We start from the raw sequence: 26,973 nt of genomic DNA, 5'->3' as shown, positions 1-26,973 counted from the left end.
TTCCATTGGGCCAGTGCGTTTCCTCTTGTTTATTTTGGAGGCTCGAGTCAAATAAAGTTAGCATGTGGCCTGCAATTGAAGGAATGAGTCAGTACCATGCTCAGGTTTGATTCGAACCCGTGTCATCAGCTTTTCAGGTCAGAAACGTATTACCTAGATCACATTAAAATGTGGCCAATAGGAACGTGAAAGATTTCGTCGTAGGATATCGCTGTTCGGGGACTATTTCCATTCCGGTTCACGGTGTGCTCCTTTTATACTTTGCCAGCAACGTTAAAGGAAACTCTCTCCAGGTTATTTTTTTGAGTGTTGGGCGATTAATCTCTTGAAAGGCAAACGCCTGTTTGTCCTGTGTATTTCCTTCAATTAGTTAAGGCCAATTTTATGCTCACTTTCCCTGACGTCACTTGCCATGTATGTTAATGAGCCCCCACTTTTTTTATGACTTGTGTCCAGTTAAAATCCATTCATAATTCTGTATATTACCCTAAATCCTATTTGTCTTTTAGTTCTGCTAACGCATATACATTACAGTGACCTACCCCGGCTTGAAACATTCTATTCACCTGTAAAAAAAAAAAAAGGAAATAGAGTAGGTACCGCTACGATCCTAGGTTGCGACAGTTCTCTGCAGCCCAGGAGAGACCCGTTAACTCAATGCTATCCTGCCAGCTATGAAGCTTGTGAGGAATGTGCAGGCGACCCATGCTTAAAAGCGTTATCTCTGCCCTGTCCAGTCACCAGGGCGTTAAGGATGATTGCGACGCCACTTGTATGAGTGGGGGGGAAGGGGCTCTCCGGTTACACAGCTGCAGGCCCAATCATTCTGGAGCTCTCGGCTTCACGAAAGCTCCAGAAAGAGTACCGGGGAGTTTAAAGATAGCAACAGCTGGGGAGCGACCTACTCTTAATATAGCAGCCGGCTGTGGGGACCGCGTGGCGCAGCCTGGTTGAAAAGCGACAGAACAGGAAGCATTCTCGGTCTGGGCCGATTTACCAAAGCCCAGAGCCGTCAGTCCAAGTCGGCCCTCGGTACCGTCCACTTGTGCGTCTAGAGCGGGCCTGCTGCCTAGGAGAGGGGACCTTTCCAGCAGCCATGAGGTACGGCGCATTCGAAATTCAGTGCGAAGGCAAGGCGGATTGTGCTTCCAGGGTTCCCTCGGGGCAGGTTTACATCATTGGGAGGGGGGGGGGAACACACATTTTTTCAGCCCCCCCCCCCCCCAAAAAAAATTCAACATTTACATTTCAGGAGATTCATTGATAAATCATTAAAGGAGGGGCGTTTACTGTAATGTTGCAAGTACATTAGAAAAGGTGCACATCTTTACAAAGCTTTATTTATTTATTTGTACATCTGTAAAGCGCACAAAGGCAACTAGGCGCTGAGACTTAAGAAGATGTTTACCGTTTTTTCTGTGGAACAAAACGATTGCAATACATTTACACAGATAGAATACATTACATATATATCCATCACACATTCAGGAATTAGAAGCAGAAGGCAACTAGTGTTAGAGTGGCTAAATATACTATGTGTTACGTCTGTACTTGAATATTTTCTGCAGAGTGCAGTCCTAACTGGAATAAGTGCTCTTGACGTTTCACTGGTCCAGTGGCTAAGCCACTGACAGTGGAATCATTTTGCTGAAAATGTTGGGGGAGGGGGGAGGGACGAGATTAAAGGAAAGGTACCCCTGCCAAATGAATGGGGACAAAACAATGTGCCACGAAAGTGTTTGTCCCGCCTTAAAATTACGCCATTTGGTCCTGATGGCTCTAGTCCAAATCCCGGTTGCGAACAAAGCACGGACTTCGGATCCGTGGAAATCTGGCCCAATGACCAGCGCTGGGGGCCCTAATACTGTGTTTTTGCCTGAAATACCAGTGCCAGTGCTCAGATGCTGATCCTACTGGGGTCGAGTGGGTCGCACTTTCAGGCCTTTCAGAGACCTAGATCTGGCAGAATATTACTTTTTTTGCGGCTGGTTTAAATGGTGGGTGCTTCCGTGTTTAAAAAACATGTATTTATGAGTGCTCCTTTCATAATCTTACCCACTGTGTCCGCTTTTCGGAGATATCTTTCTGTCAGGCAACCGATCAGATTGACTTTTTCCCCGGGCCCTACAGGCCGCCCCGAATCACTATGTCGATAACTTGCCTCAGTTTAAAACGGCTTTTGCACCAGTGTAGCTTCCACGCACATGGATCTGACAGGAAATGGGCCCTTTGTTTACAAATGTTAGGCTGCATATCTGGAAATGTTCGAATTACAAAATGATTGCACTCGCTCCAGTGAGGGAATCCTTGGCATAGTCGACGCTTGGGGACACCGCGCATGCGCTTCTTCTGTCATTTATCTCGGCTTCTTACTGCACTCCCGCCCGTATATGCGTAGGAGTGCCCTAGCTCGTGTACAGACCTGCGGTCAGCAAGCACTCTGTGTGACATGGCACACTGTGGCTTTGTGTGTCTTGGCTTTACATGGGGTGCCCAAATCCACATCACGCCGTGTCTGGAAAGTAACAGTCGCTGCGTCCAACAAGCGGAACCTCATGACTGCAGCCCTGGTGTCTACAAGAAAATAGCAGTGTGGCACCGCAAGTCGCTAAGTGGGCAGGAAACTCGACCAAGGTTCTGGCTGAACACCGCCCTCGCTTCCATTGCAGCTATCTCCCTCTAGGGCAGTGATCTTGAAATTGTGTTACTGGTCCCTGCGTCCAAAGACTCCTTAGTGATGGGCGAGGAAAGAGGGGGGGGGCGCAAGGCTCGTTAAAAAGTGATTATGGTGACTGCTTTTAACAGAACATATAAGCAGTTATAGATTGTGGTTTAGGGTTGCCATGGGGTGACCAGATTTAAAAACGAATAAAACAGAACAGGGCAACTAATGTTAAAGGATTTTTGTACCGCACACTATCACCACCGGAGTGGTCCCCTGGCGCTCTGACAGATCTGAAAGAGAGGGAAAAAGGGAGGGTGAGTTAGTGGGAGGAAGCTGGAAAAGTGCAAGAGAGCAGTGATGTGTTGTTGGCGGCCTCAGCCCGGTGGGTCCGTCGGCTGGGCCTGGGGTGTTTGCGGCTGGCAGTCGTTGTGTACTGTTGTGTGAGTCTATGCGTGTTTTGTGTGGTTGTTGCAGTGTGGTGAAGTTTGTGTGGTTTGTTGTGCTGTAGGCTTGTGGTTGTGTTTGGTTAGAGTTTGAGAGGTGGATGCAGAGGGGGAAATTGTTAGTGCATTGGTTAGTGGGCATTTCTGTCTGGAAGTGAGGCGCTGGTTTTGCGTAATCTCCCCAGATGAGGTTGGGAGAATTTCTGCTCCTCTATCCTGATCTGGGCTTGTCCGGTACTCAGTCCCTTTCACACCTGGCCTCTACTTCCATCAACCTCCTTCACAACCTTACCTGCCTTCCTTTGCCACTCATACGGCCAGTGCCCATGCTAATGTCCACAACTTAGTTTAAGGGAAGTGAGCGTGCAAACCCACACATCCTGGAGGAGCCCGCTTGCCTACCCTTGCGATCCACTGACATTGTGGAGGTGTCTGGACGTGTTCCACTGACTGTCCCCATCCCTGAGCCAGGGGCAATGGAGGGGGACCCAAGGGACCCTCACCGGTACCATCATCCACTGCCTCAGGGGGCTACCCGGCATCCTGAGCCACTTCCCTGTCCCCAGAGTCAGGCAGGGCACCACGTCGCCCCAGTGCCAAAAAGCTAAACTGAAACTGCCATTGAGTAGGACTCAAACTATAGCTATGGAAGGGAAGGAAGTTTTAATTTTGTATTGGACATATATATTACTGCTCCCCTCTTTCAGATATTAAAGGACAGGAATATATCTTTCTCGATTTAGGCTGATGACACACTAGTGCATCATCCCTTGAACAGGGCACTATACTCAAGATGCACGTGCCATCAAAGAGATATATATATATAGCCTTATCCAGTAACTTATCCAGTGACTAACATGAAAGTAGTTGTAAAGGAGAGAGATGTGGCCTTGTTCACCTGAGTGCTGGGTTGCTGATTGCATACGTTTGTAAATATTTATAAAAAAAACAAATGGATTCACTCCAATTTAGCAGTGTTTCTACCCTCCGGTCTTTCTCAAGGCATGTAGATAATAGATAGAGTCCTTGCTGGCGTGTTTGGTCCAATGTATCCTGCTTGGGAGGGCTGGACCGGTGGTTCAAAAGATAGCCGCCGTGACCACAACAGGAACTCCTCAAGCCCATCGGGGCTCACAGGCTGAAGAGAACTCCATGGACTAAGAGGCCTCCAAAGGCTCATACTTGGACCACTGGTCCAGCCCTCCCAAGCGGGATGCATTGGACCGCCCACTCCAGCAATGACTGCATCTATTATTTACCAAGACCACTGAGGGTAGAAACACAAACAACTCCCAACAAATATAGCACTACTAAATTGCATTGAATCCATTTATTTTTTATAAACATCTACAACTTATGCAATGAGCAACCCGGCGCTGAGGTGAACAGGTCCCAAGCTCTCTCTTTTACAAACAAACGACGCAGAGAAAGAAGGACACTTTCTCTGGCAACCCAATCACCAAAAGCAGGGCATCTATTTAAAAACAAAGATCGAGCGCAGTGATTAGAACTAACTCTTGAAGTGGCTGTCAAGGCACTACCATTAAGTAGCATTTGGAGGAGAAGGTGGTTGCAGTGTTGCTGTTCAAATAAAGACATATTGTAATTAATTTATCTCAAGCTAACACTAAACTAAATTGTAAACTGCAGCGTTTCTTCTGTGCGAGATTGTGCATTCCTGCCGGCCAGCTATGAAGACCTACTAGAAAAACCAGGACCCCTGCAGTTTCCAATGGGAACATAATCTTGAGAAAGGGGGACATAGCACCACATTTTGGCACAGTCCTGTAAAAACCGAGATGTCTGGTCGCCCTAGATTGCAACCTTTAGTTTGAGGCAAAAAACGGACTTGAAGTCCTGCCCACTGTGTGGAATCCCCTCCCCCTTGCCACGCCCCTTTTATAGATTTTAAACCCATGGCACAATAGCAAGATAAGAGAAAAAATCATGTCTGCAGCTATTTTTTAGTTTACCTATATATTTTTTTTTTTTTAAAAAAAATAGCAATCTGTATTATCAAAATACATAATTATGTAAAGCTGAAATTACATTTCATTAAATTTTATACCACACATGTTTGACCTAGAAAAGATGAATAGCTAAACTGGTTCTGACAAAACTGGACCCAGTGTCTGGCAAGCAGTTCATATTTTAACGAGATGTGTATTAACCCACTTGACCCATTTGCCATTTAATTTGTGAACATATTATTCATTTTAAAAGCACCCGTAAAAACATTCCTATAAGAATTGTTTTAAGCTCTCAAAGCCAGTGAATCCCTGGAATAGCTCAGTGTGTTAAGAAGCTGCTACAGAGCTCTAGCTACAGGTTTCCCATAAATCACTGCACCGGGCACGTTAGCCCACCAAGCCAAGATTCAAAAAGAATCTCCCCGGAATAAAAAGGGAGGGTGCTTTTTTACCATTTTATAATGTGCAGACCAATTACAGAATTGTCTGTTGCAATTTTTAAGAAACTTTGTCATTATTACCCTACCAAATTAATTTTATATGAGCACGAAAGTGTAATACCCACTCTAGTCACATCCAGCATTAAGATGGTTCTTCCCAATCACTACCAAGACTTTGGACGCAGAGACCAGTCATAAAATCCAGCCAGAACATATTTTCCGCCAGAATGGTATTCGTTTTGTCAGATGAAATAAGAGGCTGAGTCCGGTTTACTGACTTGCAACTGACTTCTCCCAGTTGCTCCTAGCCTTCCGCAGATAATAAATAGCCTGTTATTACATCTCCCCATTTTATTTTTGATGTTGCATTTATTAAGCATATTATATCATATATTATAGATATCTTGCTCCATTAGCTTTTAGCAATTTCGTAATCATTTAACATACTTCAAAATCAGACGTTTTGCAACTCCCCGCCCCTGCAAAATTAGCTGTTTTTGAACACACACACACACAAACATAGCAGTTTTTGGAAAAATGCCATTTTTTTACAAAAAGAAGCAATCTGCACTTTAAATATATATATATATATATATTTGTTTACAAACTAATCACCATATGAAGGGAGCAGTGGGGCAGATGAGGAGCAGTAAGCCAGAGGGGAAGCAGTGGGCCAGAAAGCACAGAGAGCGGTGGGCCAGAGAGGGAGAGGTGGGCCAGAGGGTGAGAGGGGTGCCAGACAGGGGGAATGGTGGGCCAGAGGGTGAGCAGTGCGCCAGAAAGCAGAGAGGGTGAGCAGTGGGCCAGAAAGCAGGGAGGGGTGAGCCAGAAGGAGGAAGCAAGCTGCAGATTGGGAGAAAGGATGGGGAAGAGCATGATAGACTGGGAGTAACATTTCGGGATGGAGAACGAGTAAGAAGGAATGAAGGACTGTAGATTGCAGGAGGAACTGGAGCGGGTCTTGTGCAAGTTGAGAGCACAATTGAAAGTATAGCAGGGGTTAGGGCATGTGATTTGTGGCTTGGCAGTGTGACAGAGCAGGTAAGTATGCACATGATTGGCAGAGAAAGTGGTTTGGGAGTGTAAGTTATGATGGAGAATTGGTGAGTGTGAGAGGTGTTAGTGAGTGGGGGCGTTTCAGTGCTTGGGGAATTGGAGAATACAGAAAGGACATATTTACAAATGAGAACAATCAATAAAGTTATTCATATTAAATAAGCTTGTACAATAAACCATAGACGTAGAGCAAAACAAACAATGTTCAGCCAAGCCGGGGACATCTGGGACTCTATTAACTTGATAGCAGAAACTACATACACAAGGTGCAAATAATGACAATCAGGCTCTTTTGCAGCCTCACACACTACCCTTTTTGCAATCTAGTTCTCTAGCACCCTCACATCAATTCAAAATGTGGATCAAAAATGCTGCAACAAATACAAATTTGTGCTACATAATTTATCTTTTTTTAAATGTTGTAAAATGTTATGTTATGTTATGTTATTTTGCACTTATATAGCGCCTTATATACCATTGGTATGGTCTGAAGGCGCTGGTAGGTTGAACACCCTTGGGAACCGAAGTTCAGATCAGTAGAGAGATTAGAGAGAGTCCAAAGGTGCGTGTGCGCACCGGGTATGTGTGCAGCTGGTGCGGAATTCATGTGGTAGCTGCTTCTTAGCGGTAGGCGTGGTGGTTGAGATCATGAGTATGTGTTCGCTCTGGTCGGAATTATCCAGACCGAGTGTGGCAGCGTTAGGCCTGAGGGGAACGCCTGGCTGGGGGTGTGGGACCAGCGATGTTTACTTAGAGTGATGGGGAGTGAGCGGCAGATGTTGATATGAGAACAGTTATACCGAATGGTGTCATAGTATCACTGTGTTCTAGTTGAGTGGTGGTGTAAGGAGAGAGTAAGCGTGGGGTGTGATATGAAGGATGTTCTTTCTAAGGTTCCATGCATTCCGGGGTATACTATGTACGCCATGCAATTTTGAGCGGTCGGGTCAGTTCTATGCATTTTGGTCATTTTAGGCGTTCAATATTGCACTACACACTCACGCGCTCTGGTTCACAATGAGCGTTCTATACTATGCTTTATTCTCTGGTGTGCTCCATGTGTGTTCTCCAGTATTCCATAGGCATGCACTCTGATCTACACACTCATCCGGTCTACACACTCATCCGGACAACATACTCATCCGCTTTATGCACTATTCTTCACTATGTTCAATTTCATGCCGAAAAATCCTGGCCGGTCTGAATAATGAAGTTGAATTTTTCCCAATGGAAATTCAGATCTACAAATAGCAGACTTGAAGGATGATGTGGGCCTGGAGGCCATGAACGCTGTAACTCTCGCTAGAAATTGGTTAGCTAGATAGATCTGAGAGGGGACTGAGACGTGGTCCCTTAACATGTTTGACACCTCCACCCAGTCCTGGCTGTTCATTCAACTTCAGTTTTCATTCTGGGACTTGTAGTTCAGCTTTTCTCAAATATGTGTACTGCAAAGCAAATGCAGATTTGCGTCGGCTAAAAAGCAAACACGGACCGCTGGTCAGCTTCTTCTCCTATGTGGTGGTTGTGAAGCAGAGTTGTATATTCTTTGTCTCCATGTTGGTCAGGTGCGAGTGATTCATCCTGTGCCGAGTGTTTCTCTGCATTCTGGTATCCGTAGTTTTGCCTTTCATTCACCATTGCAGAATGCAACAAAAAGAGGCAGGCTTGCATGCCCTATTCACACATGACACTGCCACATGTTAATGTGTCTGAAGTCTGCTGTGGATTGGTTATATTATTAATAAACATTGCTTGCGTTTTCCATTATTGAAAACGGGCATCTAATATATTGTTGTGCATAGGTGCACATAAAATGTGCAGTTTTGCAGAAAAGTACCTCTTTTGCTTTAAAACAAGCAGGCAACGTTGTCATCTTTTAAAGATATGCAGTTTACCTTTTCTTCCACAAATACACCAATCAGTTGGTGAGACCTGTTGTTTGGAATTTGCTTTACAATGCTTGTAGAGTGGGAATTTTGCACATGAAAGGGTCACTGAAGGTGAACTCATTATCCTTTCATGCTTATCTACTGATCAGCTGGTATTAGACAGCAGAGCTGTAAAGCAGAGCATCCCTGGCTTCTGAGTCATGAAACCCGGCTTGCCATCCCACATGCATCCGGATTTAAGTCGATCGGTGGCACTCTATTTGGGGGACAGACAGAATATTTTTTGCTGGGAGGTGAGAGATCAGTATAAACATGTTTGAGAAATGTATTTTTTTCTGGTGTGTGGTCAGTTTCTCCAAGTGTAATAGTTGTGTCTCAAACATAGGGCCTCATCACGAGTTGGGCTACCGTCTTTAAATGCAGTGGTAACGCTATTACCGTGGCATTTAAGGGCTGGCCCGATCATGAGTTGGGTGCTAAAAATGGGCTGTTTTACCTCCAGCTTTTTGCTGGAGGTGAAAATCCCATTTAGTGCCCTGTTTTCGGTCCAGTTACCGCCGGCTGTATCAGCACACAGTATTTGCACCGGAAATGCCCCATTGGGTCCAGTGGCTCCAATGGGGAATGGAGATTTACCGTAATGCCCAACCCGTGATCTGGCGCTAATAATGCCGGACCAGGTGCCGCTCACGCAATTACAGTTGGGCGGTATTACCGCCAGGATATCGCCCAACTCGTAATGAGGCACACAGTGTTATAATTAGTTGCACCCTGGCACTGCTTAGTACTGTCTCTCATGGTGAAGCAACCTATGTCTCTCAGTGTGTCGCAACAAAGTACTCTGCCATCTAATAACAGTATGTCTTAGTGTAGCAGTGTACATTTTTCATTATATACAGTCAATGTCTCTGTATCTTATGGCTCCGAGAGGCCATCGAAATAGGAGACACTCTATTATTGGAAGACCCAATAACATTAACTTACAAGGTAATACAAGCACAATAGCTATGTACATTAAAGGGACACACAGACATGCATGCGTTTTTTTTTAAAGCAGTGAAGTAATCACCAGTTGCACTTAAGAGAACAGCAGAACACCTGTGGTAATATCTGAATGGGCCCCACCAACAAGCCGCACTAAAGTGGCTTCTGGTGGATGACATTTTACAGTAAACCTTCCACTCCAGGTTTGGTTTACAAACACAAATAAAGACTGCAGAGCTCTTCTCACATTGTATCAACTATAGGCTTGACTCCACTGCACTTCAGAATTGAGGAATGTGTTTCCTGCAAGTCAAGTCGGGCGCCACTCAGATAGACCTCTGGCCAGGGGCCAGGCACTACCAAGCCGAAATATCCTCATCGCATAATGCTTGGCTTAGACATGCCTGTGGGTGAAAAGCTACTTCCTCTGTTTCAATGGAACAAAAACAGAGATGAGTCTGACTGATAACAGACAGTGCTTGAAAAGGAAACGTAGAAGTGTAGGTACTCACTCTCCCAGTTTACCTGCTTACTGTTTTGAAGTGCCATACTCCTTTTAAAGCATTGCCTTCCTTTTGAGAAGTGCAGGTACTGTGTCTTTCAAATAAAAGAAGTATAGGGACTCGGGACCGGCAAGTGCCTGCCTATTTAAAGTACCGACAGCAGAACAAGTAACACTGTAAAGGACCTGGCTATCTTCTTCAATTTGGAGCTTTCCTTTTTTTCTCCCTGGCTCAACAGTGGCTAAGGGTGTTCCCTTAGCCACTGTCGAGTGCATTTTACACCATGTACACATAACCAGGTCTCCGTTCTTATCACGTCTCGACTACCGTGATGTCCTGTAAACTGCGCCATCCAAACAGCCAATCCAAAAACTACACACAATACAGAACCCCGGTTTTATGATAGACTGACTAGTAACCAAGGGGGAGGTTTTTTGATAAAATATGTTGCAAAATGTGCATTTTAAAGAATATTTACTCAGTAACACTGGTCAAAACTACTAGCTGCTGGTGAAGTAACTTATCAGACTGGCCACTTTCACCCAAAAACTGGCCCACACTAGCATTTTGTGTTTGTGGTTCGGGCATTGCCCTATTGCCCTATAGGCCAGTCCGAGCCTGGGTTAGACATGAAAACTGCCCTGTTTGTAATAGCCCTCTGGTGTCAATGAAATAATGTAATATACCACCTACTTGAATTTGGAGCATGCGTTTAATCATTGTGGGTCTGTAACAGAACATTAGGGTAAAGGCTGCCTCGTGGTGCAGTGTTTCTTACTGCGCTCTGACTTTCAAGCATGACAGTGTCATCACTCCTTTGGTCACACCGCTTGGCCAATAGTGTGCCTTCTCTAGTGATAGATGGCAAGGCAGCTGAAGCAGATTCTAGAACCTAGCTGTGATTCACTGGTAAAGGGTGTGTCATGCAAATGTGCAAGGCCATGCAAACTCCCTTACTGAGACAGAGGGGATGACTTTTTACCATCCTGACTGCAAGCATAGTCCTGGCCAGCTTATAGAGATAAGTGCAGGGAGAGCGTCACCTGTTTAAAAAGAGCCCAGGATCCCAGGACCAGAGGGGACCATAGCACATGGCATATGTGGACTTTGAAGTTACCCAAGGAAAAGCGACTGCTGACAGATTGTGCTGGCAAAGCCTCTGGGGGGGGGGTCGTGCTCCAGGCACCACATGGGCACCTGACAAAAGACTAACAAAGGCAAAACTGCAGACAGAAAAGGAGTTCGGAGAAGAAAATCACTCTACACACAGCTTTGCTAAACAAACAATTGCTGCTGAATTCTACTCTGTTCAGCCACCATATATATTATTTACATTTATTTATTTATTTTATTGTTTAAAGCGCTGGCCTAGCTCGAGAGCAGTGGACCGCTGTACAGAGTGTGGGTAGCCGGCATTTGGGCTGGCATCTTTTAATAGTAGTGCAGTACTGTGAGGTCGGCATCGGTGTGTGCGTCCATTGGAATTAGTCCTTGGTCACATGTTTAAAGAGCCATGTTTTGAGAGATTTCTGAAATGGGAGAATTGTGGGGACATTCTAACCTGACACTGGGATCGAGTTCCAGAGGGTGGGTGCATGACAAGAGAAGGATTGTTTGCGGACCCTCTCTTTGCGAACAGGTTGTGATTCAAGCTTGTTGGTCAATTTGCTGCACGAGGAGCGTGTGCCATCAGATAGGTGGATGTTAGCCACCAGGTACGCTGGTGTGCTACTCATGACTGCTTTGTAGATGATACATGCAGTCTTGAACAGTAGCCTGGCTTGGTGTGGTAGACAATGTAGTTCGCGTAGGATGGGGTAATTCGGTCCCATTTCCGTGCTCACGTAATAAGACGTGCTGCAGCCTGGTGGACTGCTTTTAGGGGAGCCAAGGGAGCAGTTGGGAGGCCTGTCAGGAGAGCCTTTCCCCATCGATGTGCGAGACCACAAGGGCACGCTTTACAGTCCTGCAGTCCTGAGGCGGGATGAAGGATTTGATTTTTCAAAGGGTAGAGATTCTGAGCCAGGCTATTTGGGCCTTCTTGGCTATATGTTTCTGGAAGGACAGATTGCTGTGAATGGTGGAGCCTAAGGATATTGCTGAGTCTGAGAGTTGTGGATCAAATCCTATGTGCATATCATTGAGCCATTGTTGGACATGTGTTTATTAGCTGGCGGATCGTTGAGGACAAATTCAGTCTTGTATATGTTTAGTTTGAGGTAGGCAATCGACATCTAGGCCTGGGTGATGGCTAGGTAATTGCGGAGACAAATGAAGTCCAGTGCGATATTTACTCTTGTGTACTACTGAGTATCGTCTGCGTATTGGTGGATGGCTACATTGGGATCTTTGAGCAGAGTGCCCAGAGGCTCCTTTTAAATGTTAAAAAGGATTGGTGAGAGGATGGAGCCTTGGGCAACTTTGCAGGAGACCGGGAGTTGGTTAGAACGCAACAAGTTGATCTAGTGTCTGCCTGAGAGGTAGGAGGTAAACCAATTCAGGACAGTGCCAGAGAATCCCATCCTGTCAGCAAAGAGGGAGAGAAGGATGCAGTGGTCGATGGTGTTGAATGCAGCCGAGAGGTCATAGAGGACGAAGAGGCTTGAGTCAACCCTTATCCATGATTTGGAGAGCATCATCCACCACCTGGATGGTGGCTGTCTCGATGCTACACTTTGGGCAAAACCCTGACTGATAGAAGATTTCCCCAATAAACGGGAGGTTTGTAATGGGCCTGTAGTTGGCCAGGTCATCTAGAGTTGCTTTTTTCAAAAGAGGTCATATGAGACCAGTCTTAAGAATTTGATCCAGAGGGTCAATGGTGTGCTGGGGTGCAGGGGATGCTAATGCTGTGAGAGGTTGATTCGATGATATCTCAGATTTTGTCTAGTTTTTCAATAAAAAATGTGTTGATTCTGTCATATTATTCAAGAGTTGCTGATACCTCAGGGTTGGGTGATGGTTTGGCACAATGCTTTACTACTTCAAAGAGGGCGTTGCTCCTGCTAGAGGCTGCTGCAATCCTGGTGGAGTAGTGAGCAGCTTTGGCCTCAGTAATCAGAATCCTACAGTTTGAACACAGAGATTTGAGGTTGGTGAGGTCTCCAGAGTTATGGTTTTTGTGCCACCGTTTCTCTAGGACTCTGAGCGTTTGTTGGAGGCTAGCTCAGGGGTGTACCATGGGGCATTGGTCTTAGCCCGGCTGGATTTTAGCGGTGCATGAATGTCCACCAGTTTCATAGCAGGGTTGCTGAATGATTCCAGGAGGCATGATGCATTCCCTGTGGTGATTAAGTCTGCAAAGTTTGCTTCTAGCTCATTGACCTGGAAGGTTTTGAATGATCAGCGTTGAGTGAGGGGGCGTTTAGCCTGACACTTGTGAGCCGTAGTTGAGTGGGTGACTGATAACAGGATGGCAGCATGGTCAGACCAGTGAATTGGGATAGGGTCTGTACAGGTGATGCAGAGGGATGATGTGATGAGTAAGTCTAGGGTGTTGCCTTTCTTGAGCATGGCGGAGAGCACAATTTGCTTAAGGTCCATGGAAGCAGTCAGTGTGAAAAGCATGCTTCGAGTGTGGATGACAGCCTGTGACTCGCAGATGTTAAAATCTGAGAAGGACATTATTTGAATGTGCTAATTTGGCACATGAGAGTATGTTGGAGATGTCTGTAATGAACGAGTCACTCCTGTGAGGTGGTTTGTAGATGAGGTGGAAGGTGATGGATTTGTTGTGCAATAGAGGGAACCGGCAGGCAAGTGATTCAAATGTGCTTGTTCTGGGAGAGGGGTTGATAGAGCATGGCCAATGTTGGATGCAGTAGCCTTGGGGTAGAAGGACGTTGAAAACATATGGGGAGGGTGGGGTAAACCATGTTTCAGTGATGAACAGGGCATCAAGGTTGTTGCACAAGATGAGGTCAGTGATCTCTGCAGCGTGAGCAACTGCTCAGCGAGCAGTGATCAATATGAGAGGGCGTGTGCATGTGGTCTGTGGGTGTTGGATGGGGGAAGGGCAATATTGATGAGGTTAGTTAGGGTAGCTTGCTGGGGCTGCCTAGGGCCTTTGGCTATTTGAACCCTAGTGAGAGTGGGGATGGGCTTTGGAGGGAGGAGACACAAGTGATGTCTTCTGGTAAGTAGCAGTAGTAGCGATTAGTTTGTAGGTGAAATGAAGGATAACAGGTCAGGCCCTTGGCCCTATCAGGCCCGAACATGCACAAACAGATGAGGTCCATGTCTTTGCCTGACCTTTTCTGAGGACGCTGATGATGGGGATGCCTAAGGAGGACTGATTAAATAGGTGGAGAGCAGAGCAACTGAGTGGCAGTGCCTGGTCACGTGATAATCAGCCTATTCAATGCTGTCTGCCGCGAGCTGACCTGCAGTCCTTAAGTAGAGGCATGAAAGGTGTGAAAACTGGAGGTGGGCGGAGCAACTGAGTGGCAGGGCCTGGTCATGGGACTAGTAGCCTACTTAATGCTGTCTGCCTGAAGCAGACATACAGTCCTTAAATAGAGGCTTGGAAGGCTTGAAAACGGGAGGTGGGCGGAGCAACTAATTGGCCGGGCTGGTCATGTGACCAGCAGCCTACTCAATGAAATGATGTCTGCTGGGAGCTGACCTGCAGACCTTAAATAGAGGCTTGAAAGGTGTGAAAACTGGAGGTGGGTGGAGCAACTGAGTGGCACGGCCTGGTCATGTGACCAGCAGCCTACTCAATGCTGTCTGCCTGAAGCAGACCTACAGTCCTTAAGTAGAGGCTTGTAAGGTGCGAAAAAGTCTGTCTGTGTCCAAAACCTAGGCTTTCCCTCACAACTAAAGCTAAACAGTGTGTAGGGATGTCAATTATGAAAGAAATGGTGATCAGCATAAAGTTCTGAACTTCGTCCAGCTTCCCTTCCCCAAGTTCAAGAAAGTTCGCAAAAATCTTAAGATTATCTTTCCCGAGTTCAATGCAATACAGTTACACACAATCCTCGGGGCTCTCTTCCCCAAGTCTCACAGTTCAACAGAAAAGAGGTCTTGAGGCTCAGTCCTCAAGACAGCACTTGTAGTCTATCAAGTCTCAGGGTTCCCTTCCCCAGGATTTCAACACAGCACCCTCTGCTTAGCCTGGGGCTCCACAGTTTTGCTGGGCATCAGCCGGCATCCTGGCTCCCTCGCAGGCCCCACCACGGACGCCTCCTCATGACACAGGTCCCCTGCTGGCAGCTTCCACACAGGCATGCCTGTTCCTCTGTGTGGGGTTCTCTACCTCTCTCTTTATACACCTGCAACCCCTTAACAGGTTGCAGGTGTGGAACCTTCATTAGGTTTGCCTGACCATAATCAAGGGGACATGCCTGACTTTCACCATACTCTTTAGGCATCTTCCTCGTCCCAGTGCCAGAGTGGTAAAATGAAGGTGTAGAGCTCATTACTCTCAGTCTCCTCTTCCCCGTCACAGTACTTTCAAATTTTACATTTGGGGAAATGAGGGGAGAAGTCTTGCAATAGCCCATAAAGGTTGGGGAGGGTTAGGTTAGTCATCTATAGAGAAAGAGGGATACCGTGTCTCGCCTGTGGGTACCCCACTTAGAATCTCCGAGGACCCTTCTCCCAGGTGATCCTCCCTCATTTCTCCTCCCCCAGGGTCAGGATCCAAAAGAGATGGTCTTTCCCTGGGTACCTGAGAAGAAGCTAGAGGTGGAGTAGGAGTGAGGATACCCTTAGGTTTCTCACATCACCCATGCACCTTGTGTGGCATTCACTCACACAATCAACCAGTACATTCACACTGCATTCTCCATATGTGCATCAACATAGAGCTTCCTCTTTTTGGACCACTGATTTCTGGCCTCCTTCCTTGAGCCCCTTCTCCCTTACTGGTTCCTATAGTGAAGGATCTGGGAGTTAAACTTTCTTCTTCACTTTCTATGGAACCTCATGTCAGTGCATTCTGTCAGTGGGGCTACTTCCAGCTTAAGCTTCTTCGCTGTGTTCTTCGCTGTATCCCTTGTCCCCTTCACACCTCTGTGGTGTCTGCTCTTGTCTGCTCTTCTATTGATTATTGTAATTTCCTTTTCATGCCTAACTTTCTTACTTGATACAACGCCTTCAGATCCTACAAAAAGTGGCTGCACGGCTAGCTATGTCTACCCCTCGCTGTTCTCATATCTCCCTCATTTTGCTTAAGTTGTACTGGCGTCTCGTGGCTAAGAGTATTCTCTTCAAAGCATTGTGCCTGGTTCATTGTGCCTTTTATAGACAAGGGGCAGAATGTCTGCAGACTAGGTTTCGCCCTTATGTCCTGGAACGACTACAACAAATTGCCCACAAGAGACTGTTCCCATCCACTTTCCTGATCAGCTCAACATAGTCCTGCTACAGAGGCCGATAGAGGATACAATAATCAACTAGGGGGAATAGGTTAGAGGGATCCGGACAGAGCCTGGCCCCTGAAGCTTGCTCGTGCCTTGCATTTAAAGAGATATGAAAGGAGGTAACAATAGTGTGGGGTGTATAGTTCTGTGTTGCTGAAATATTGTGCTGAATAAATAAATCTTACTCAACATGGTAATGTAGAGAATCATAATCAACAAAAGCCCTGTATGTTCCCTCTAAGTGTTTAGTGGATGATTAACAGGATTAAACGAGCACGGTTTATCCTTGCGGCCATCAACAGGTGTGAGTTGAGATCCGCCCTAGGGCCCGACATAGGGAACATGGCATCCTCCGGGGAATCCCTCAGAAGCAGTGTTAGGGGGAACATGGGACACAGGCAGCCTGTGATGTCTTTGATTTTGGAGAGAATCTCCTGCCAGAAAGTTGCATGATCTGGCAGTGCCAAGACATGTGCGCCAAGTCCCCCAGCCATTTCAGCAGCGGTCCGAGTAATCCAGGCGGATCGCGTGCTGTCTTTTGAGGAGTCATGTACCACTGAAACCATATCTTAAGGGCACCTTCTTTGATTAAGGAGCACTAGGAACCTTTTTGCACCCTGGCACAAATCTTCGACCAAGATTCCTCTGGAATGTCCATTCATAGCACCCTTTCCCATTGTGACATGTACGGAAACTTTTCCACCGGGGAGGCATTTTCCAACAAGCAGTAGCAGGTGGAAACCTTACCCAACTTCTGCCCCTCCAAGACTTTGAGCTCGATCCCCATAGGGGGATGACAACCCACCTGTTTAACAGTGTTGTGGGACACCCAGTGCCATATTTGGGCATAGCGAAACCATTCTGACAATCAATTGGAATCTTTCTTTGCATTCCGTGAATGTAAGCGGTGCAGTGTCTTTATACAAGTCCCTCAATCTCAGGGTGCCATGAGATTCCCACTGTGTGAATGCCCTGCTGTCCATGCCCAGCGAAAACGTTGGGTTACGGATCACCGGAGAAAGGGGGCCCAACCTTGTCCTGATACATTCTGGTTTCACCATTACCGTCTTGTGGCCAGTGCTGGATTTGACTTGCATCACCCTTTCTCAACTCTCATGCTAGACTTCCTTTGCATCTTGTACTCATGGTGGCCCTGAATCATGCTGTTCCCATCTTCATCTTGTATCCTGGCTTGCATATGTGTTACTACTAACTTCTGCAATTGTATTTGCTTTCCCCTCTTGCTTCTCCACTCTTTTTGACTGCTTACTCTCTGTTCTCTCCTCCTCTCCTTTTTCCTATCTCCCCCCCCTTATTTTCTTCTATGCACTTAGTCTATCAGAATTGTCCAAGGACCTAGTATGATAGCAACCTCGTCTGTCTCCTCCCCCCTCTCTTTCCTTGTCCCCCCCACACCCACAGCACTATCTGAAATTTCGTCAGGCCTAGTACGATAGTCACTTGTTTTGTTCCTCCCCCCACTTTCTGCACCCCTCTCCCTCACCTTTTGTTTTTCTCCGGCTCTACCAGAAATGTCGTTAGGCCTTGTACGGTAGTCACCTATCTGTTTCCATTTCCTTCCCACTCTCCCCCTTCCTTCCTTATCTATGTCTTAGCTCTTGCGCTATCTGAATCATCGTCAGGCCGAGTACAAAAGTTCATTTCACATCCTTACTGTTCATGGCCTGTAAGAATGTCATTGCATTTTCCCTTGCTCCCTCCCTTGCCTTGAAGTGCTTTGAAACACATTGGGCCTCATTACGAGTTTGGAGGTAGCCATGCCCTTAGTAAGGGCATGGCTACCCCCAAACTCGGGTCCGACTCCGGGTCCCACAAAAGGAGAATTATCTGGCCATTCCGACCTTGGAGGGCCCGGTAATTTCCCTTTCGCTGGACCCAGAGTCGGTATGTCCCCATTCCCATTTGAGCCCCCATAGGGTTCAATGGGAATGGGTAGGATGGTAGCAGCTGTACCGTTCATAACGGTACCGTTGCTACCATCCTGGTCTGCTCGCGGGTGCTGCTCTGCACGCCTGGTCTGACCAGGCGTGCAGAGCGGCACCCGTGAGCAAACTTGTAATGTTGCGGCATGGCAACAACGGCGCCGGTAGCACTACCGCGCCGTTGTTGCCTTACCGTAACATTCGTAATGAGGCCCATTGTGTATAGGCGCTATATAAATAAAATAGCATATCATATCAAAAATATCATAAACAGATAATACCGAGCAATACATATATTTATAAATTCATGAGGAGTTGAGCAGAGCCCTGTGTAGCTCCTATAGGGTCCTTCTTGGCCCCCTCAAACAGGTCAAGGCACTGTATGTGCTTACTATTCAATCAAAGCCAGACTGATGATGTGTCATGAAACCAGGATGCCAAAGATACCCAGGTTGGCATGACAAATAACCTATCTCTTGTGCCAACATGCATGTAGTGCCATCAGTTGGTAAACACAGGATTACATGTACAGCCAGTCATTTTGCTTCTGGGACTTTACAGCACTGATCCCATTGTCCAGGCTGCTGCTCATATCAGACCTGAGGTGAACAAACCCAGATGAATAACACAAAAGAAAGCGCCCCTCCCACACCCCCAATGCAAAATGTGACGAGGGTGCCTTGGGGTTTGTACCGCTCAGAGGCATGCACAGGCTTTGTACCAATTTGGGAACACCTGAATATTGGGGGACTTCTCTGCATTGCAGGGGATTCCAGAAAGTCTGTTACATGTGGAGGATCTGACAAGATTCCCCCCAGGAACCTGGTCTGGGACCCTTCTCATGTGGCCAGGAGAAGGCAGGCGCTCTTTGATCCCGGCCCTGGGGGTGGTGTATTGCGCGAGGATCACATAGAGGGAGGATCAGACCAGGAAAATTGCGAGGAACCCTTTTTAACTTTCCCCTCACAACCCTGCCCTTTTGATGGCCTTTTGCCATTTTACAGAAGTAGAAAAAACAAAGTTCTCTAAAATGAACAACCTGTTCCAGAATCCCTCAGGGACTGTGATGAAGAAGAGGGTTGAAGAGGCACATAGGAGTCAACGCCAAGCAGGCAGGCCTAATAGCCTTTGGCAAGGTCAGGCAATTAGTTCAAAGGGCCTGTACCTTAAGGCAATCAACCCACATGAGCGGTATAAAAGTCTGCAGTAGGAAGGAGCAGTAGAAAGAAGCTGGAGCAGGAGCTGGAAGGTCGGCAGAAGCAGTAGCAGATGAAGCAGAGCACGAGGCTGGCAGTTCACTAGGAAGTATGACCACAGAAGGGATGCCGGAGCAGAGGAAGAGCAGATTTCACCTGCAGGCTCTGAGTTGGTCCTGTGCTCACAAACCCTGTTTGGTTGTGGCAGCACTGGAAGAGACTGGAAGAAATAGGCAGTCTTTCCAGGTGTGCCTAATTTCTGTGACTGCAGTGCTGAAGTCGTGCATCCACCCATGGTCTGTGTGCAGAAAGAAGCAGAGTGAAGCTGGAGAAGGGAAGACTCTTCATTAATGATGCCGGATCAGAGACACCCGTGTTGCAGAGGGGTGTGTGTCCCAAGAGTGCCTGTAGCAGTAGCAGCAGAAGACATTAAGTCGGGAAGCAGCAGCAGCCTGCAGTCGCTGTGATTGTGGAGTCGGTGAAAGAAGCTCCATACTGCAAATCATCAGGAACACCTTGCCGCTACCTGTAGGCAGCTTAAATCATACTCGCGTGCACATGAATGCGAGTAAAAGTTGTTTGCAGAAGTGGAAAGTCCTTCTAACAATGAAATTGTATCACATACTTATATAACTGAAGCTTAAATACCTGCGCAAAGTGAAAGCCTCTCCTTTCCCATTGTTATATATAAACTGTTGCTGAACGGTCGTGTGTCTCCTATTAAAGAGCAGAACGGTGCAGGTAAATCTTATGAAGTAGAAGTTGACTTTCCTGCAATGTTACAAGCCCTTCTAACATTAAAAGAGGTTATGCACATGAAACTGTGTATCCAAGTTCTTTGGAAGCATAACGCTGACCGAAAAGAAGGGAACGCACAACTTTAAAGGAGTAGTTTATCATTCAAATGAAATCGTGTGCACCTAATTTTGTTTCTACTTAAACACATACTCCTTGTAACATACTGAACAATTATGTAGCAGTTGTAGAAGTTGCTGAAGTCAAACAAAGAACAAGTATTACCCAAGCCAGTAGACCAAACCCTGTTAAAGTGAAACCAGCTCTATTATGAACTGCACACCACTGTAAGGTTTTTGAAGCTGTTGTAAACCCAGAGTCCTCTGATACAAGGGAGACAAGGTTATCAAAGGCTGGAAGAGTGGCAGTACAGTTTTGGGGTAACTACTATAGACAAGAAGCTGTATATGAAACTTGGGAAGGGAGCTGGGTGCTTGTTAGAAAAACTCATTCCAATCTGTAGAGCTGAGACTGTTGAAGGTCAGAACAAAGCAGCCTGGAAGCTAAAGGAAGATTATGTGATAGCTGCAAGACAGAAGGAAAGGCAAAGAGGCTGCCCTTTCTTGCCCTACAAGAGAGAAGAGTGCCTTGCCAACCTGTCGAGGTTGAAGAGTCTTGTTGAAGTTGCCTAAAATACTAAGTAGCAGTAACAGCAGTAGAAATGTGGTGGTTGATACTTTTGTCAGAACATTATTATCTGGAAGTAGTAGAAGCAGAAGCAAACTGTGAGGCAAGGGAGCCTGCTCTCACATTATCATTGATAAAAGGGAGTTGCCAGCGAGAGAGAGCAAACCCTAAGAAGAGGCCACCTAACAAATTGTGGGCGCAGATGCTGCAGAAATTGCAAGAAGAAGATTTGTTGCCAAGCAGAAGTGGTACTTTTGTCTTAAACCTTACCCATTCTTTCCTGGAAGGAGGTTATCCAGGAACACCATTGGTGCTGTTGTTTTCTTTGTTTAACTTGAAAAGTGGATCTTTTCATCAAGCGAAGAAGGAACTGCTACCAGTGGAGTTTTGTTTGTATAAACTTTTGTTTCTCTGGAACCTTTCAAGACTTTAAGACTTTCTTTTCTTTGGACAAAATTGACTTTGGGACATTCTTGGGGGAGCAAGATCTGCCCAGGTGTCATGCCGGTCAGCCCACAAAAGCCTGGCACATCTGCTTCCACACCTGCTTCCACACAGAGAACTCCCAAATAGCTGATGTTACCTGCCCTCACGGCCCTTAGAACTGCCAGGCCATTCTACACACAGTGGAGACTGTTTGGAAAGCTGCTGGGGAAACGCTTTCATTAGAAATCATCACGGCCTTAAGCGCATGGTACGTTCTTTTAATTCTACATGCGCATTGGAAAGGAAAACATTCTGAGTTGTTTTCATTTGTAACACTTGCAGATTTCATCACGTGATATGTTCGGGGAACATGATCATCACGTGCTTTGTTCATGGTCATGCGTAGTAACGCGAGTGGTCACGTGACACGTATATAAAATGGCATATCAGTGCAAACGATGCTTCTGATCGTATCTCGATACCTGACGTTCTAGAGCTTCGGAGTATGCAGTTCTTTCCTTCGTGGCTCCAGCCTTGCATCCCGTTCCACAGCGGTTCCTTCTGACAACATACCCGCTCCAGTTCGGCTCGAAGCAGTCTGCTGTCTTCACAGTCGGCAAACAGCCTTACATCGCGTTCCACAGCGGTTCCTTCTTTCAATATACCCGCTCCAGTTCCGCTCGGAGCATCCTGCTGTCTTCACAGTCGGCAACCAGCCTTACACCGCGTTCCACAGCGGTTCCTTCTATCAACATACCCGCTCCAGTTCCGCTCGGAGCAGCCTGCTGTCTTCACAGTCGGCAACCAGCCTTACACCGTGTTCCACAAGGGTTCCTTCTAACAACATACCGCTCCAGTTCGTCTGGGAGCAGCCTGCTGTCTTCACAGTCGGCAACCAGCCTTACACCGCATTCCACAGTGGTTCCTCCTAACAAACATATCCGCTCCAGTTCCGCCCGGAGCAGCCTGCTGTTTCTTCAGTGGGCAACCTTGCTTTTGTTTCTTCATAATGGCAACCACTACTCTGTTTACATAAGGACTTCTTTCATTCTGCTTACTCTGTGAGTCCAGTCTATTTCCCTCACGGATCGCAATTAGGTAGTCCTTACAAGGGCATTATAAGTCATCACTTACCTGGAACAATTATCTCCAATTTCCACTACACCGTTTGGTTTTCCATTCAGGACTCGTGCAATGGACTTAATGGACCCTATCCTGTGTGCACCAACCTGACTCTAGTGTGGCGCTGGTTCCGTTCAGGTTAGTTCCCTCGACTAAAATTCATTTTTGGATTCTAACTGTGACTGTCCTGATCAACAGGTTAGTGTACTTTAGAAAGGTGCCTAGCTGCTCACTTGGTTGTGGTCCAAGTTCTAATGTAATTCTTTATTTATATCAACAGTCTGGTGGTTCTTGTTCCTTACACGCCCTTTCCACTAATTACTCTATTTGGCTGTTGACTTTAACAAGCCAGAGAGTGACATTAGTTGGAAGGTCTAACATTGACGGGCGTCGTTCTACCTCAGGTCACTCCGAAACATCAGGGACGACTCCAAGTGTATCCTTTTTTTAATACCAGCCTGTATCCTTTGATTGGTGTTCTAGTGGTACATTCTGATTTCTAACAGAATCAGAAGCCGTAGAATGGAGGGCACCGACCCCTTGACTGTCCTCACTCAGCTAGTGGCAGATTTGAGACAGGAAATGATTACGGCTCAGGATACATTGCGCCAACGCATGGATGTGCTGCAAGACGCCATGCATGCATCCCCTCAAGGGGTGGTGAACCCAGAACCTGTTGCCTCTAGTTTGGGTATAGCAGCACCTTAAAGGGAATCAGTTCAGGTGCTGATGCCAACTCAGTTTCCTTTGGCTCCGCCAGAGAGGTTCCCGGGAGACCCCAAATCTTATTGCACTTTTGTGAATCAGTGTCACCTCCACTTCCTATGCAGGCCCAGTTCCTTTCCGGACTTGACTACAAAGGCAGCATTTGTACTGTCACATCTAGGGGGCACTGCTGCAGCATGGGCGAACCCATTGTTGGAGTCCAACAGCCCATTATTGTATGAATGTGATGAGCTGTTGTCAGCAATGAATAAAGTGTTCGATATGCGATATGCAACCCAGGCAACGGATTTGGAACTGTTGAATCTACAACAAGGTAACCAGCCTTTGTTGGATTATCTCGCTCAATTCAACCAGCTGGCAGGCAGAAACTCAATGGCCAGAAGACAAGAAGACCGCAGTTTTCTATAAAGGTCTGTCTGAGGAACTGAAAGACGTCTTGTCAACGGTTCCCATAGTTCCTGCAGGGTTCACAGAACTACTGGACCTTGTTCTTCAAATTGATGCATGGAGATCCGCTAGAAAGGGCGAAAAGAAACCCTTTTTGTTAGCACCTGGTCGTACTGCAGTTCCCCAGACCGCCTCCAGTGAACCCGAACCAATGCAAATAGGAGCTATTTGCGGTTGCTTGTCCGCTGCTGAGCGAGAAAACCGTTACAAAAATAACCTATGCATGTACTGTAGTTCTGCTGACCATTTATTGGTTTCATGCCCCAAGAAACCAGTTAAAAAGATGGGAAACGCCAAAGCTCGGCAATAGTGGGGGTCCTCTGTCGAGTGCCAAACCGGACTCCACCTTGTATTTAACCTCTTCCATAGCAGTAGATGTATCTTTGTGTTTCAATGGCATCGCTGTTCAAACCAAGGCTATGGTAGATTCCGGTGCATCTAATAGCTACATTGATGTTACCATTGCCAAAAAATCAGCTATTCCCATGGTAACCAAACCAGTTCCCGAAACGGTCAATACTGTTGATGGTTCAGCCTTATCTTCCAGCTTGGTAACGGAAGAAAGAATACCCATTAAGGTGTCTCTACCTGATGGTCACACTGAGTATATGGTTTTTGATGTGATTGCTGCACCCCAATATCCATTGATACTGGGTCTGCCATGGCTTAAGTTACACAATCCAGTCATAGATTGGGTCACAGATCATATCCAATACCCCTCTTATTATCGTAACGAGAAATGTTTTCTGGAATCAGAAGTGGTCCACCACACACCTGTCTTGGCTTTCCTTGACGGGGTTTCAAAAATAGGAGCACTTGTTCCAACCAAAGCATTGGTGCCTAAGGAATATATCGGTTATGCGGATGTATTTGACAAAGGCAAGGCGGAACTATTACCATCACATAGACAATATGATTGTCCAATCAAGCTGGTTTCTGGAGCTAAAACAATAACTGGTTGTGTGTATTCGCTCACTCAACAGGAGGATAAAGTCTTGAAGGAGTATATTGACAAGGCCCTCAAGATCGGCTTCAAACGTCCTTCACCAATCGCCGGCGGCTTCTCCTTTATTTTTCATCCCCAATAAAGAAGGAGACTTAAGGCCCTGCATTGATTACAGGGCACTCAATGCTATAACTGTTAAAATCAGTATCCTCTGCCCTTGATCAATATCCTATTGGATCAGTAGGGCACTTCTGTCATTTTCACTAAACTGGACCTACAGGGGCATACCATCTTGTACGCATTAGGGAAGGTGACGAGTGGAAGACCGCCTTCAAGACCCGGTATGGTCTTTTCGAGTACCTCGTCATGCCTTTCGGGTGCGCAACGCCCCCGCGACCTTCCAGTATTTTATTAATTACATTTTTAGGGATTACATTGATCAGTTTGTGGTTATCTACCTAGACGACATACTGATTAATTCAGCATCCATTGAGGACCATATTACACATGTATCTAAGGTCCTTCAGAGGATGAGAGAGAATGATCTTTTTGTGAAAGCAGAAAAATGTGTCTTTCACACTCATGACGTAGAGTTTTTGGGTTATGACATTACCAGTCATGGAGTGAGTGAGAATGAGCCGTTCTAAGGATAAAGCCATACTCGACTGGCTTGTGCCTGACTCCATGAAATCCCTGCAATAATTTCTTGGTTTTGCAAACTTTTATAGGAGGTTTATCCACTCTTTTCCTAAGGTGGTAGCACCTCTTACAGCTTAAACAAGCCCAAAGAAATTATTTTACTGGACGCAAGAGGCTCAGATGGCATTCGATCTGCTTAAAGAGGCATTTACCACAGCCCCTGTCCTTCAACATCCTGATCCGGATATACCATACATAGTAGGAGCAGGCGCTTCTAGTTTGGCCAACAGTGTATCCTTTCACAGGAATGTAAAGACACTGGGGAGGAACATCCTGTGGCGTTTTTCTCTCCTGAACTGGCTCCCTACGAAAGGAACTACACAGAACCGAGAAAGAATTATTAGCTATAAAAGATGCGTTCCTTATATGGCGACATCATCTCCTTGGAGCAAAGCATCCGGCATTTGTTTATTCAGATCATCGTAATCTACAAGCCATCAAAACAATGAAGTGTCTTACTGCACGCCAAGCTCGATGGCATTCGTTTTTTGCCTAATTCGATTTCTGCATCTCGTACCGACCTTCTAGAGACCATACCAAAGCGAATTCTCTATCCCGCCTTCACACTGTGTTGACGATGTAGGCACAAATAAACCTCCTCTATTGGCAGACAATGTGATTTGCAGTTGTTCTACACAACCCTCTCCGAAGCAGGATGTACTAGATTGGGTTTCACAGAATCCTCAGGAGGTGCATAATCTCAATCTGGAAACCAGAGGTGGTCTCCCATTCATAAATGGTGTTTTGTATTTACCCACAGAGGAAACCCGTACTAAAGCATTGCGTTGGGGTCACGATTCCCTGGTAGCGGCCCATCCAGGCCAGAAAAAGACTTTGGAGCTACTTCAAAGATGGTGTTGGTGGCCCAAAATGGCAAGGGATATTGTAGACTATGGGCCTCATTACGACCCTGGCGGTAAGTGAAAAACGATGGCGGTAAATGGTTACCGCCATCGTTTTCCGCCAGGTCCGATCATGACTCCTGACCGTAAACTACGATGCCAATAGCGGCATCGTAGTTAACGCTGCCGCTAACTGCGCTAAGGGTGCGCGCACGCGACCGCCCACACCGTACTTAGCGCCATGGCGGAAAGGTACGCAAATGCCGACCCAAGCGGACATGCACCTAACGCCATCACCGAGGCCGCTAAGTACCTTACCGCCATGGTGCAAATAACGCCATCGCGAACCAACCGTAAAGGGCCAATTCAAGTGAATGCAGCTGCCACAGGTGCACAGAAACAGCACAGGTGAAGGCAATACAGACTCAGGGGAGTACAAAAAGAGCACACCCCACCCCTACCCACACCCAGTCACACTCCACAATGATGCCAATACGACTAGCAATGTTGGGGCTGGAGGACCTGATAGCAATGCATGTGCTACTACAACAGCAACAACAACAGGCAGCACAGAGGAGACGCAGGAGGAGAAGGAGGGCAAGGCAGGCCCAGCAAGCCCCACCAGCACAGCCAGTGCCACCACGCAGGCAGCCCCCAATCCCACGCATCAGAGCCAATCCAAACAACCTCACTGCTGAGCAGATCCACACCCTGTACCGTTTGGACCGGGACACCATCACCGCCATCGTAGACATGACACACGACGACATCGTCAGCATGATAGAAAGTCCAACCGCCATCCCCCCCCTACTGAAGGTAGTGGCTGTACTCCACTTCCTAGCCACAGGCACCTACCAGCACACAGTGGGGCACCTGCATGGCATTT

At 46.7% G+C, this 26,973-nt stretch overlaps 1 protein-coding gene across 1 annotated transcript in view; it reads left to right on the top strand.

Moving 5' to 3' along the window:
• The first annotated feature begins 971 nt into the window (after positions 1–971).
• AARSD1 (alanyl-tRNA synthetase domain containing 1) overlaps positions 972–26,973 on the top strand; it is a 441,451-nt gene continuing 415,449 nt past the window's right edge. The window contains exon 1 of the mRNA XM_069634186.1: positions 972–1,101. Coding sequence (XP_069490287.1) covers positions 1,097–1,101 — 5 coding nt within the window. The 5' untranslated portion in view covers positions 972–1,096. The remainder of the gene's footprint in view (positions 1,102–26,973) is intronic.

This window comes from Ambystoma mexicanum, chromosome 13 (genome assembly GCF_040938575.1).
Source record: "Ambystoma mexicanum isolate Mex_15411 chromosome 13, UKY_AmexF1_1, whole genome shotgun sequence".
Classification (NCBI taxonomy): domain Eukaryota; kingdom Metazoa; phylum Chordata; class Amphibia; order Caudata; family Ambystomatidae; genus Ambystoma; species Ambystoma mexicanum.
The sequence above is the reverse complement of the archived record's forward strand: the minus strand, read 5'-3'. Positions and strand labels throughout refer to the sequence as shown.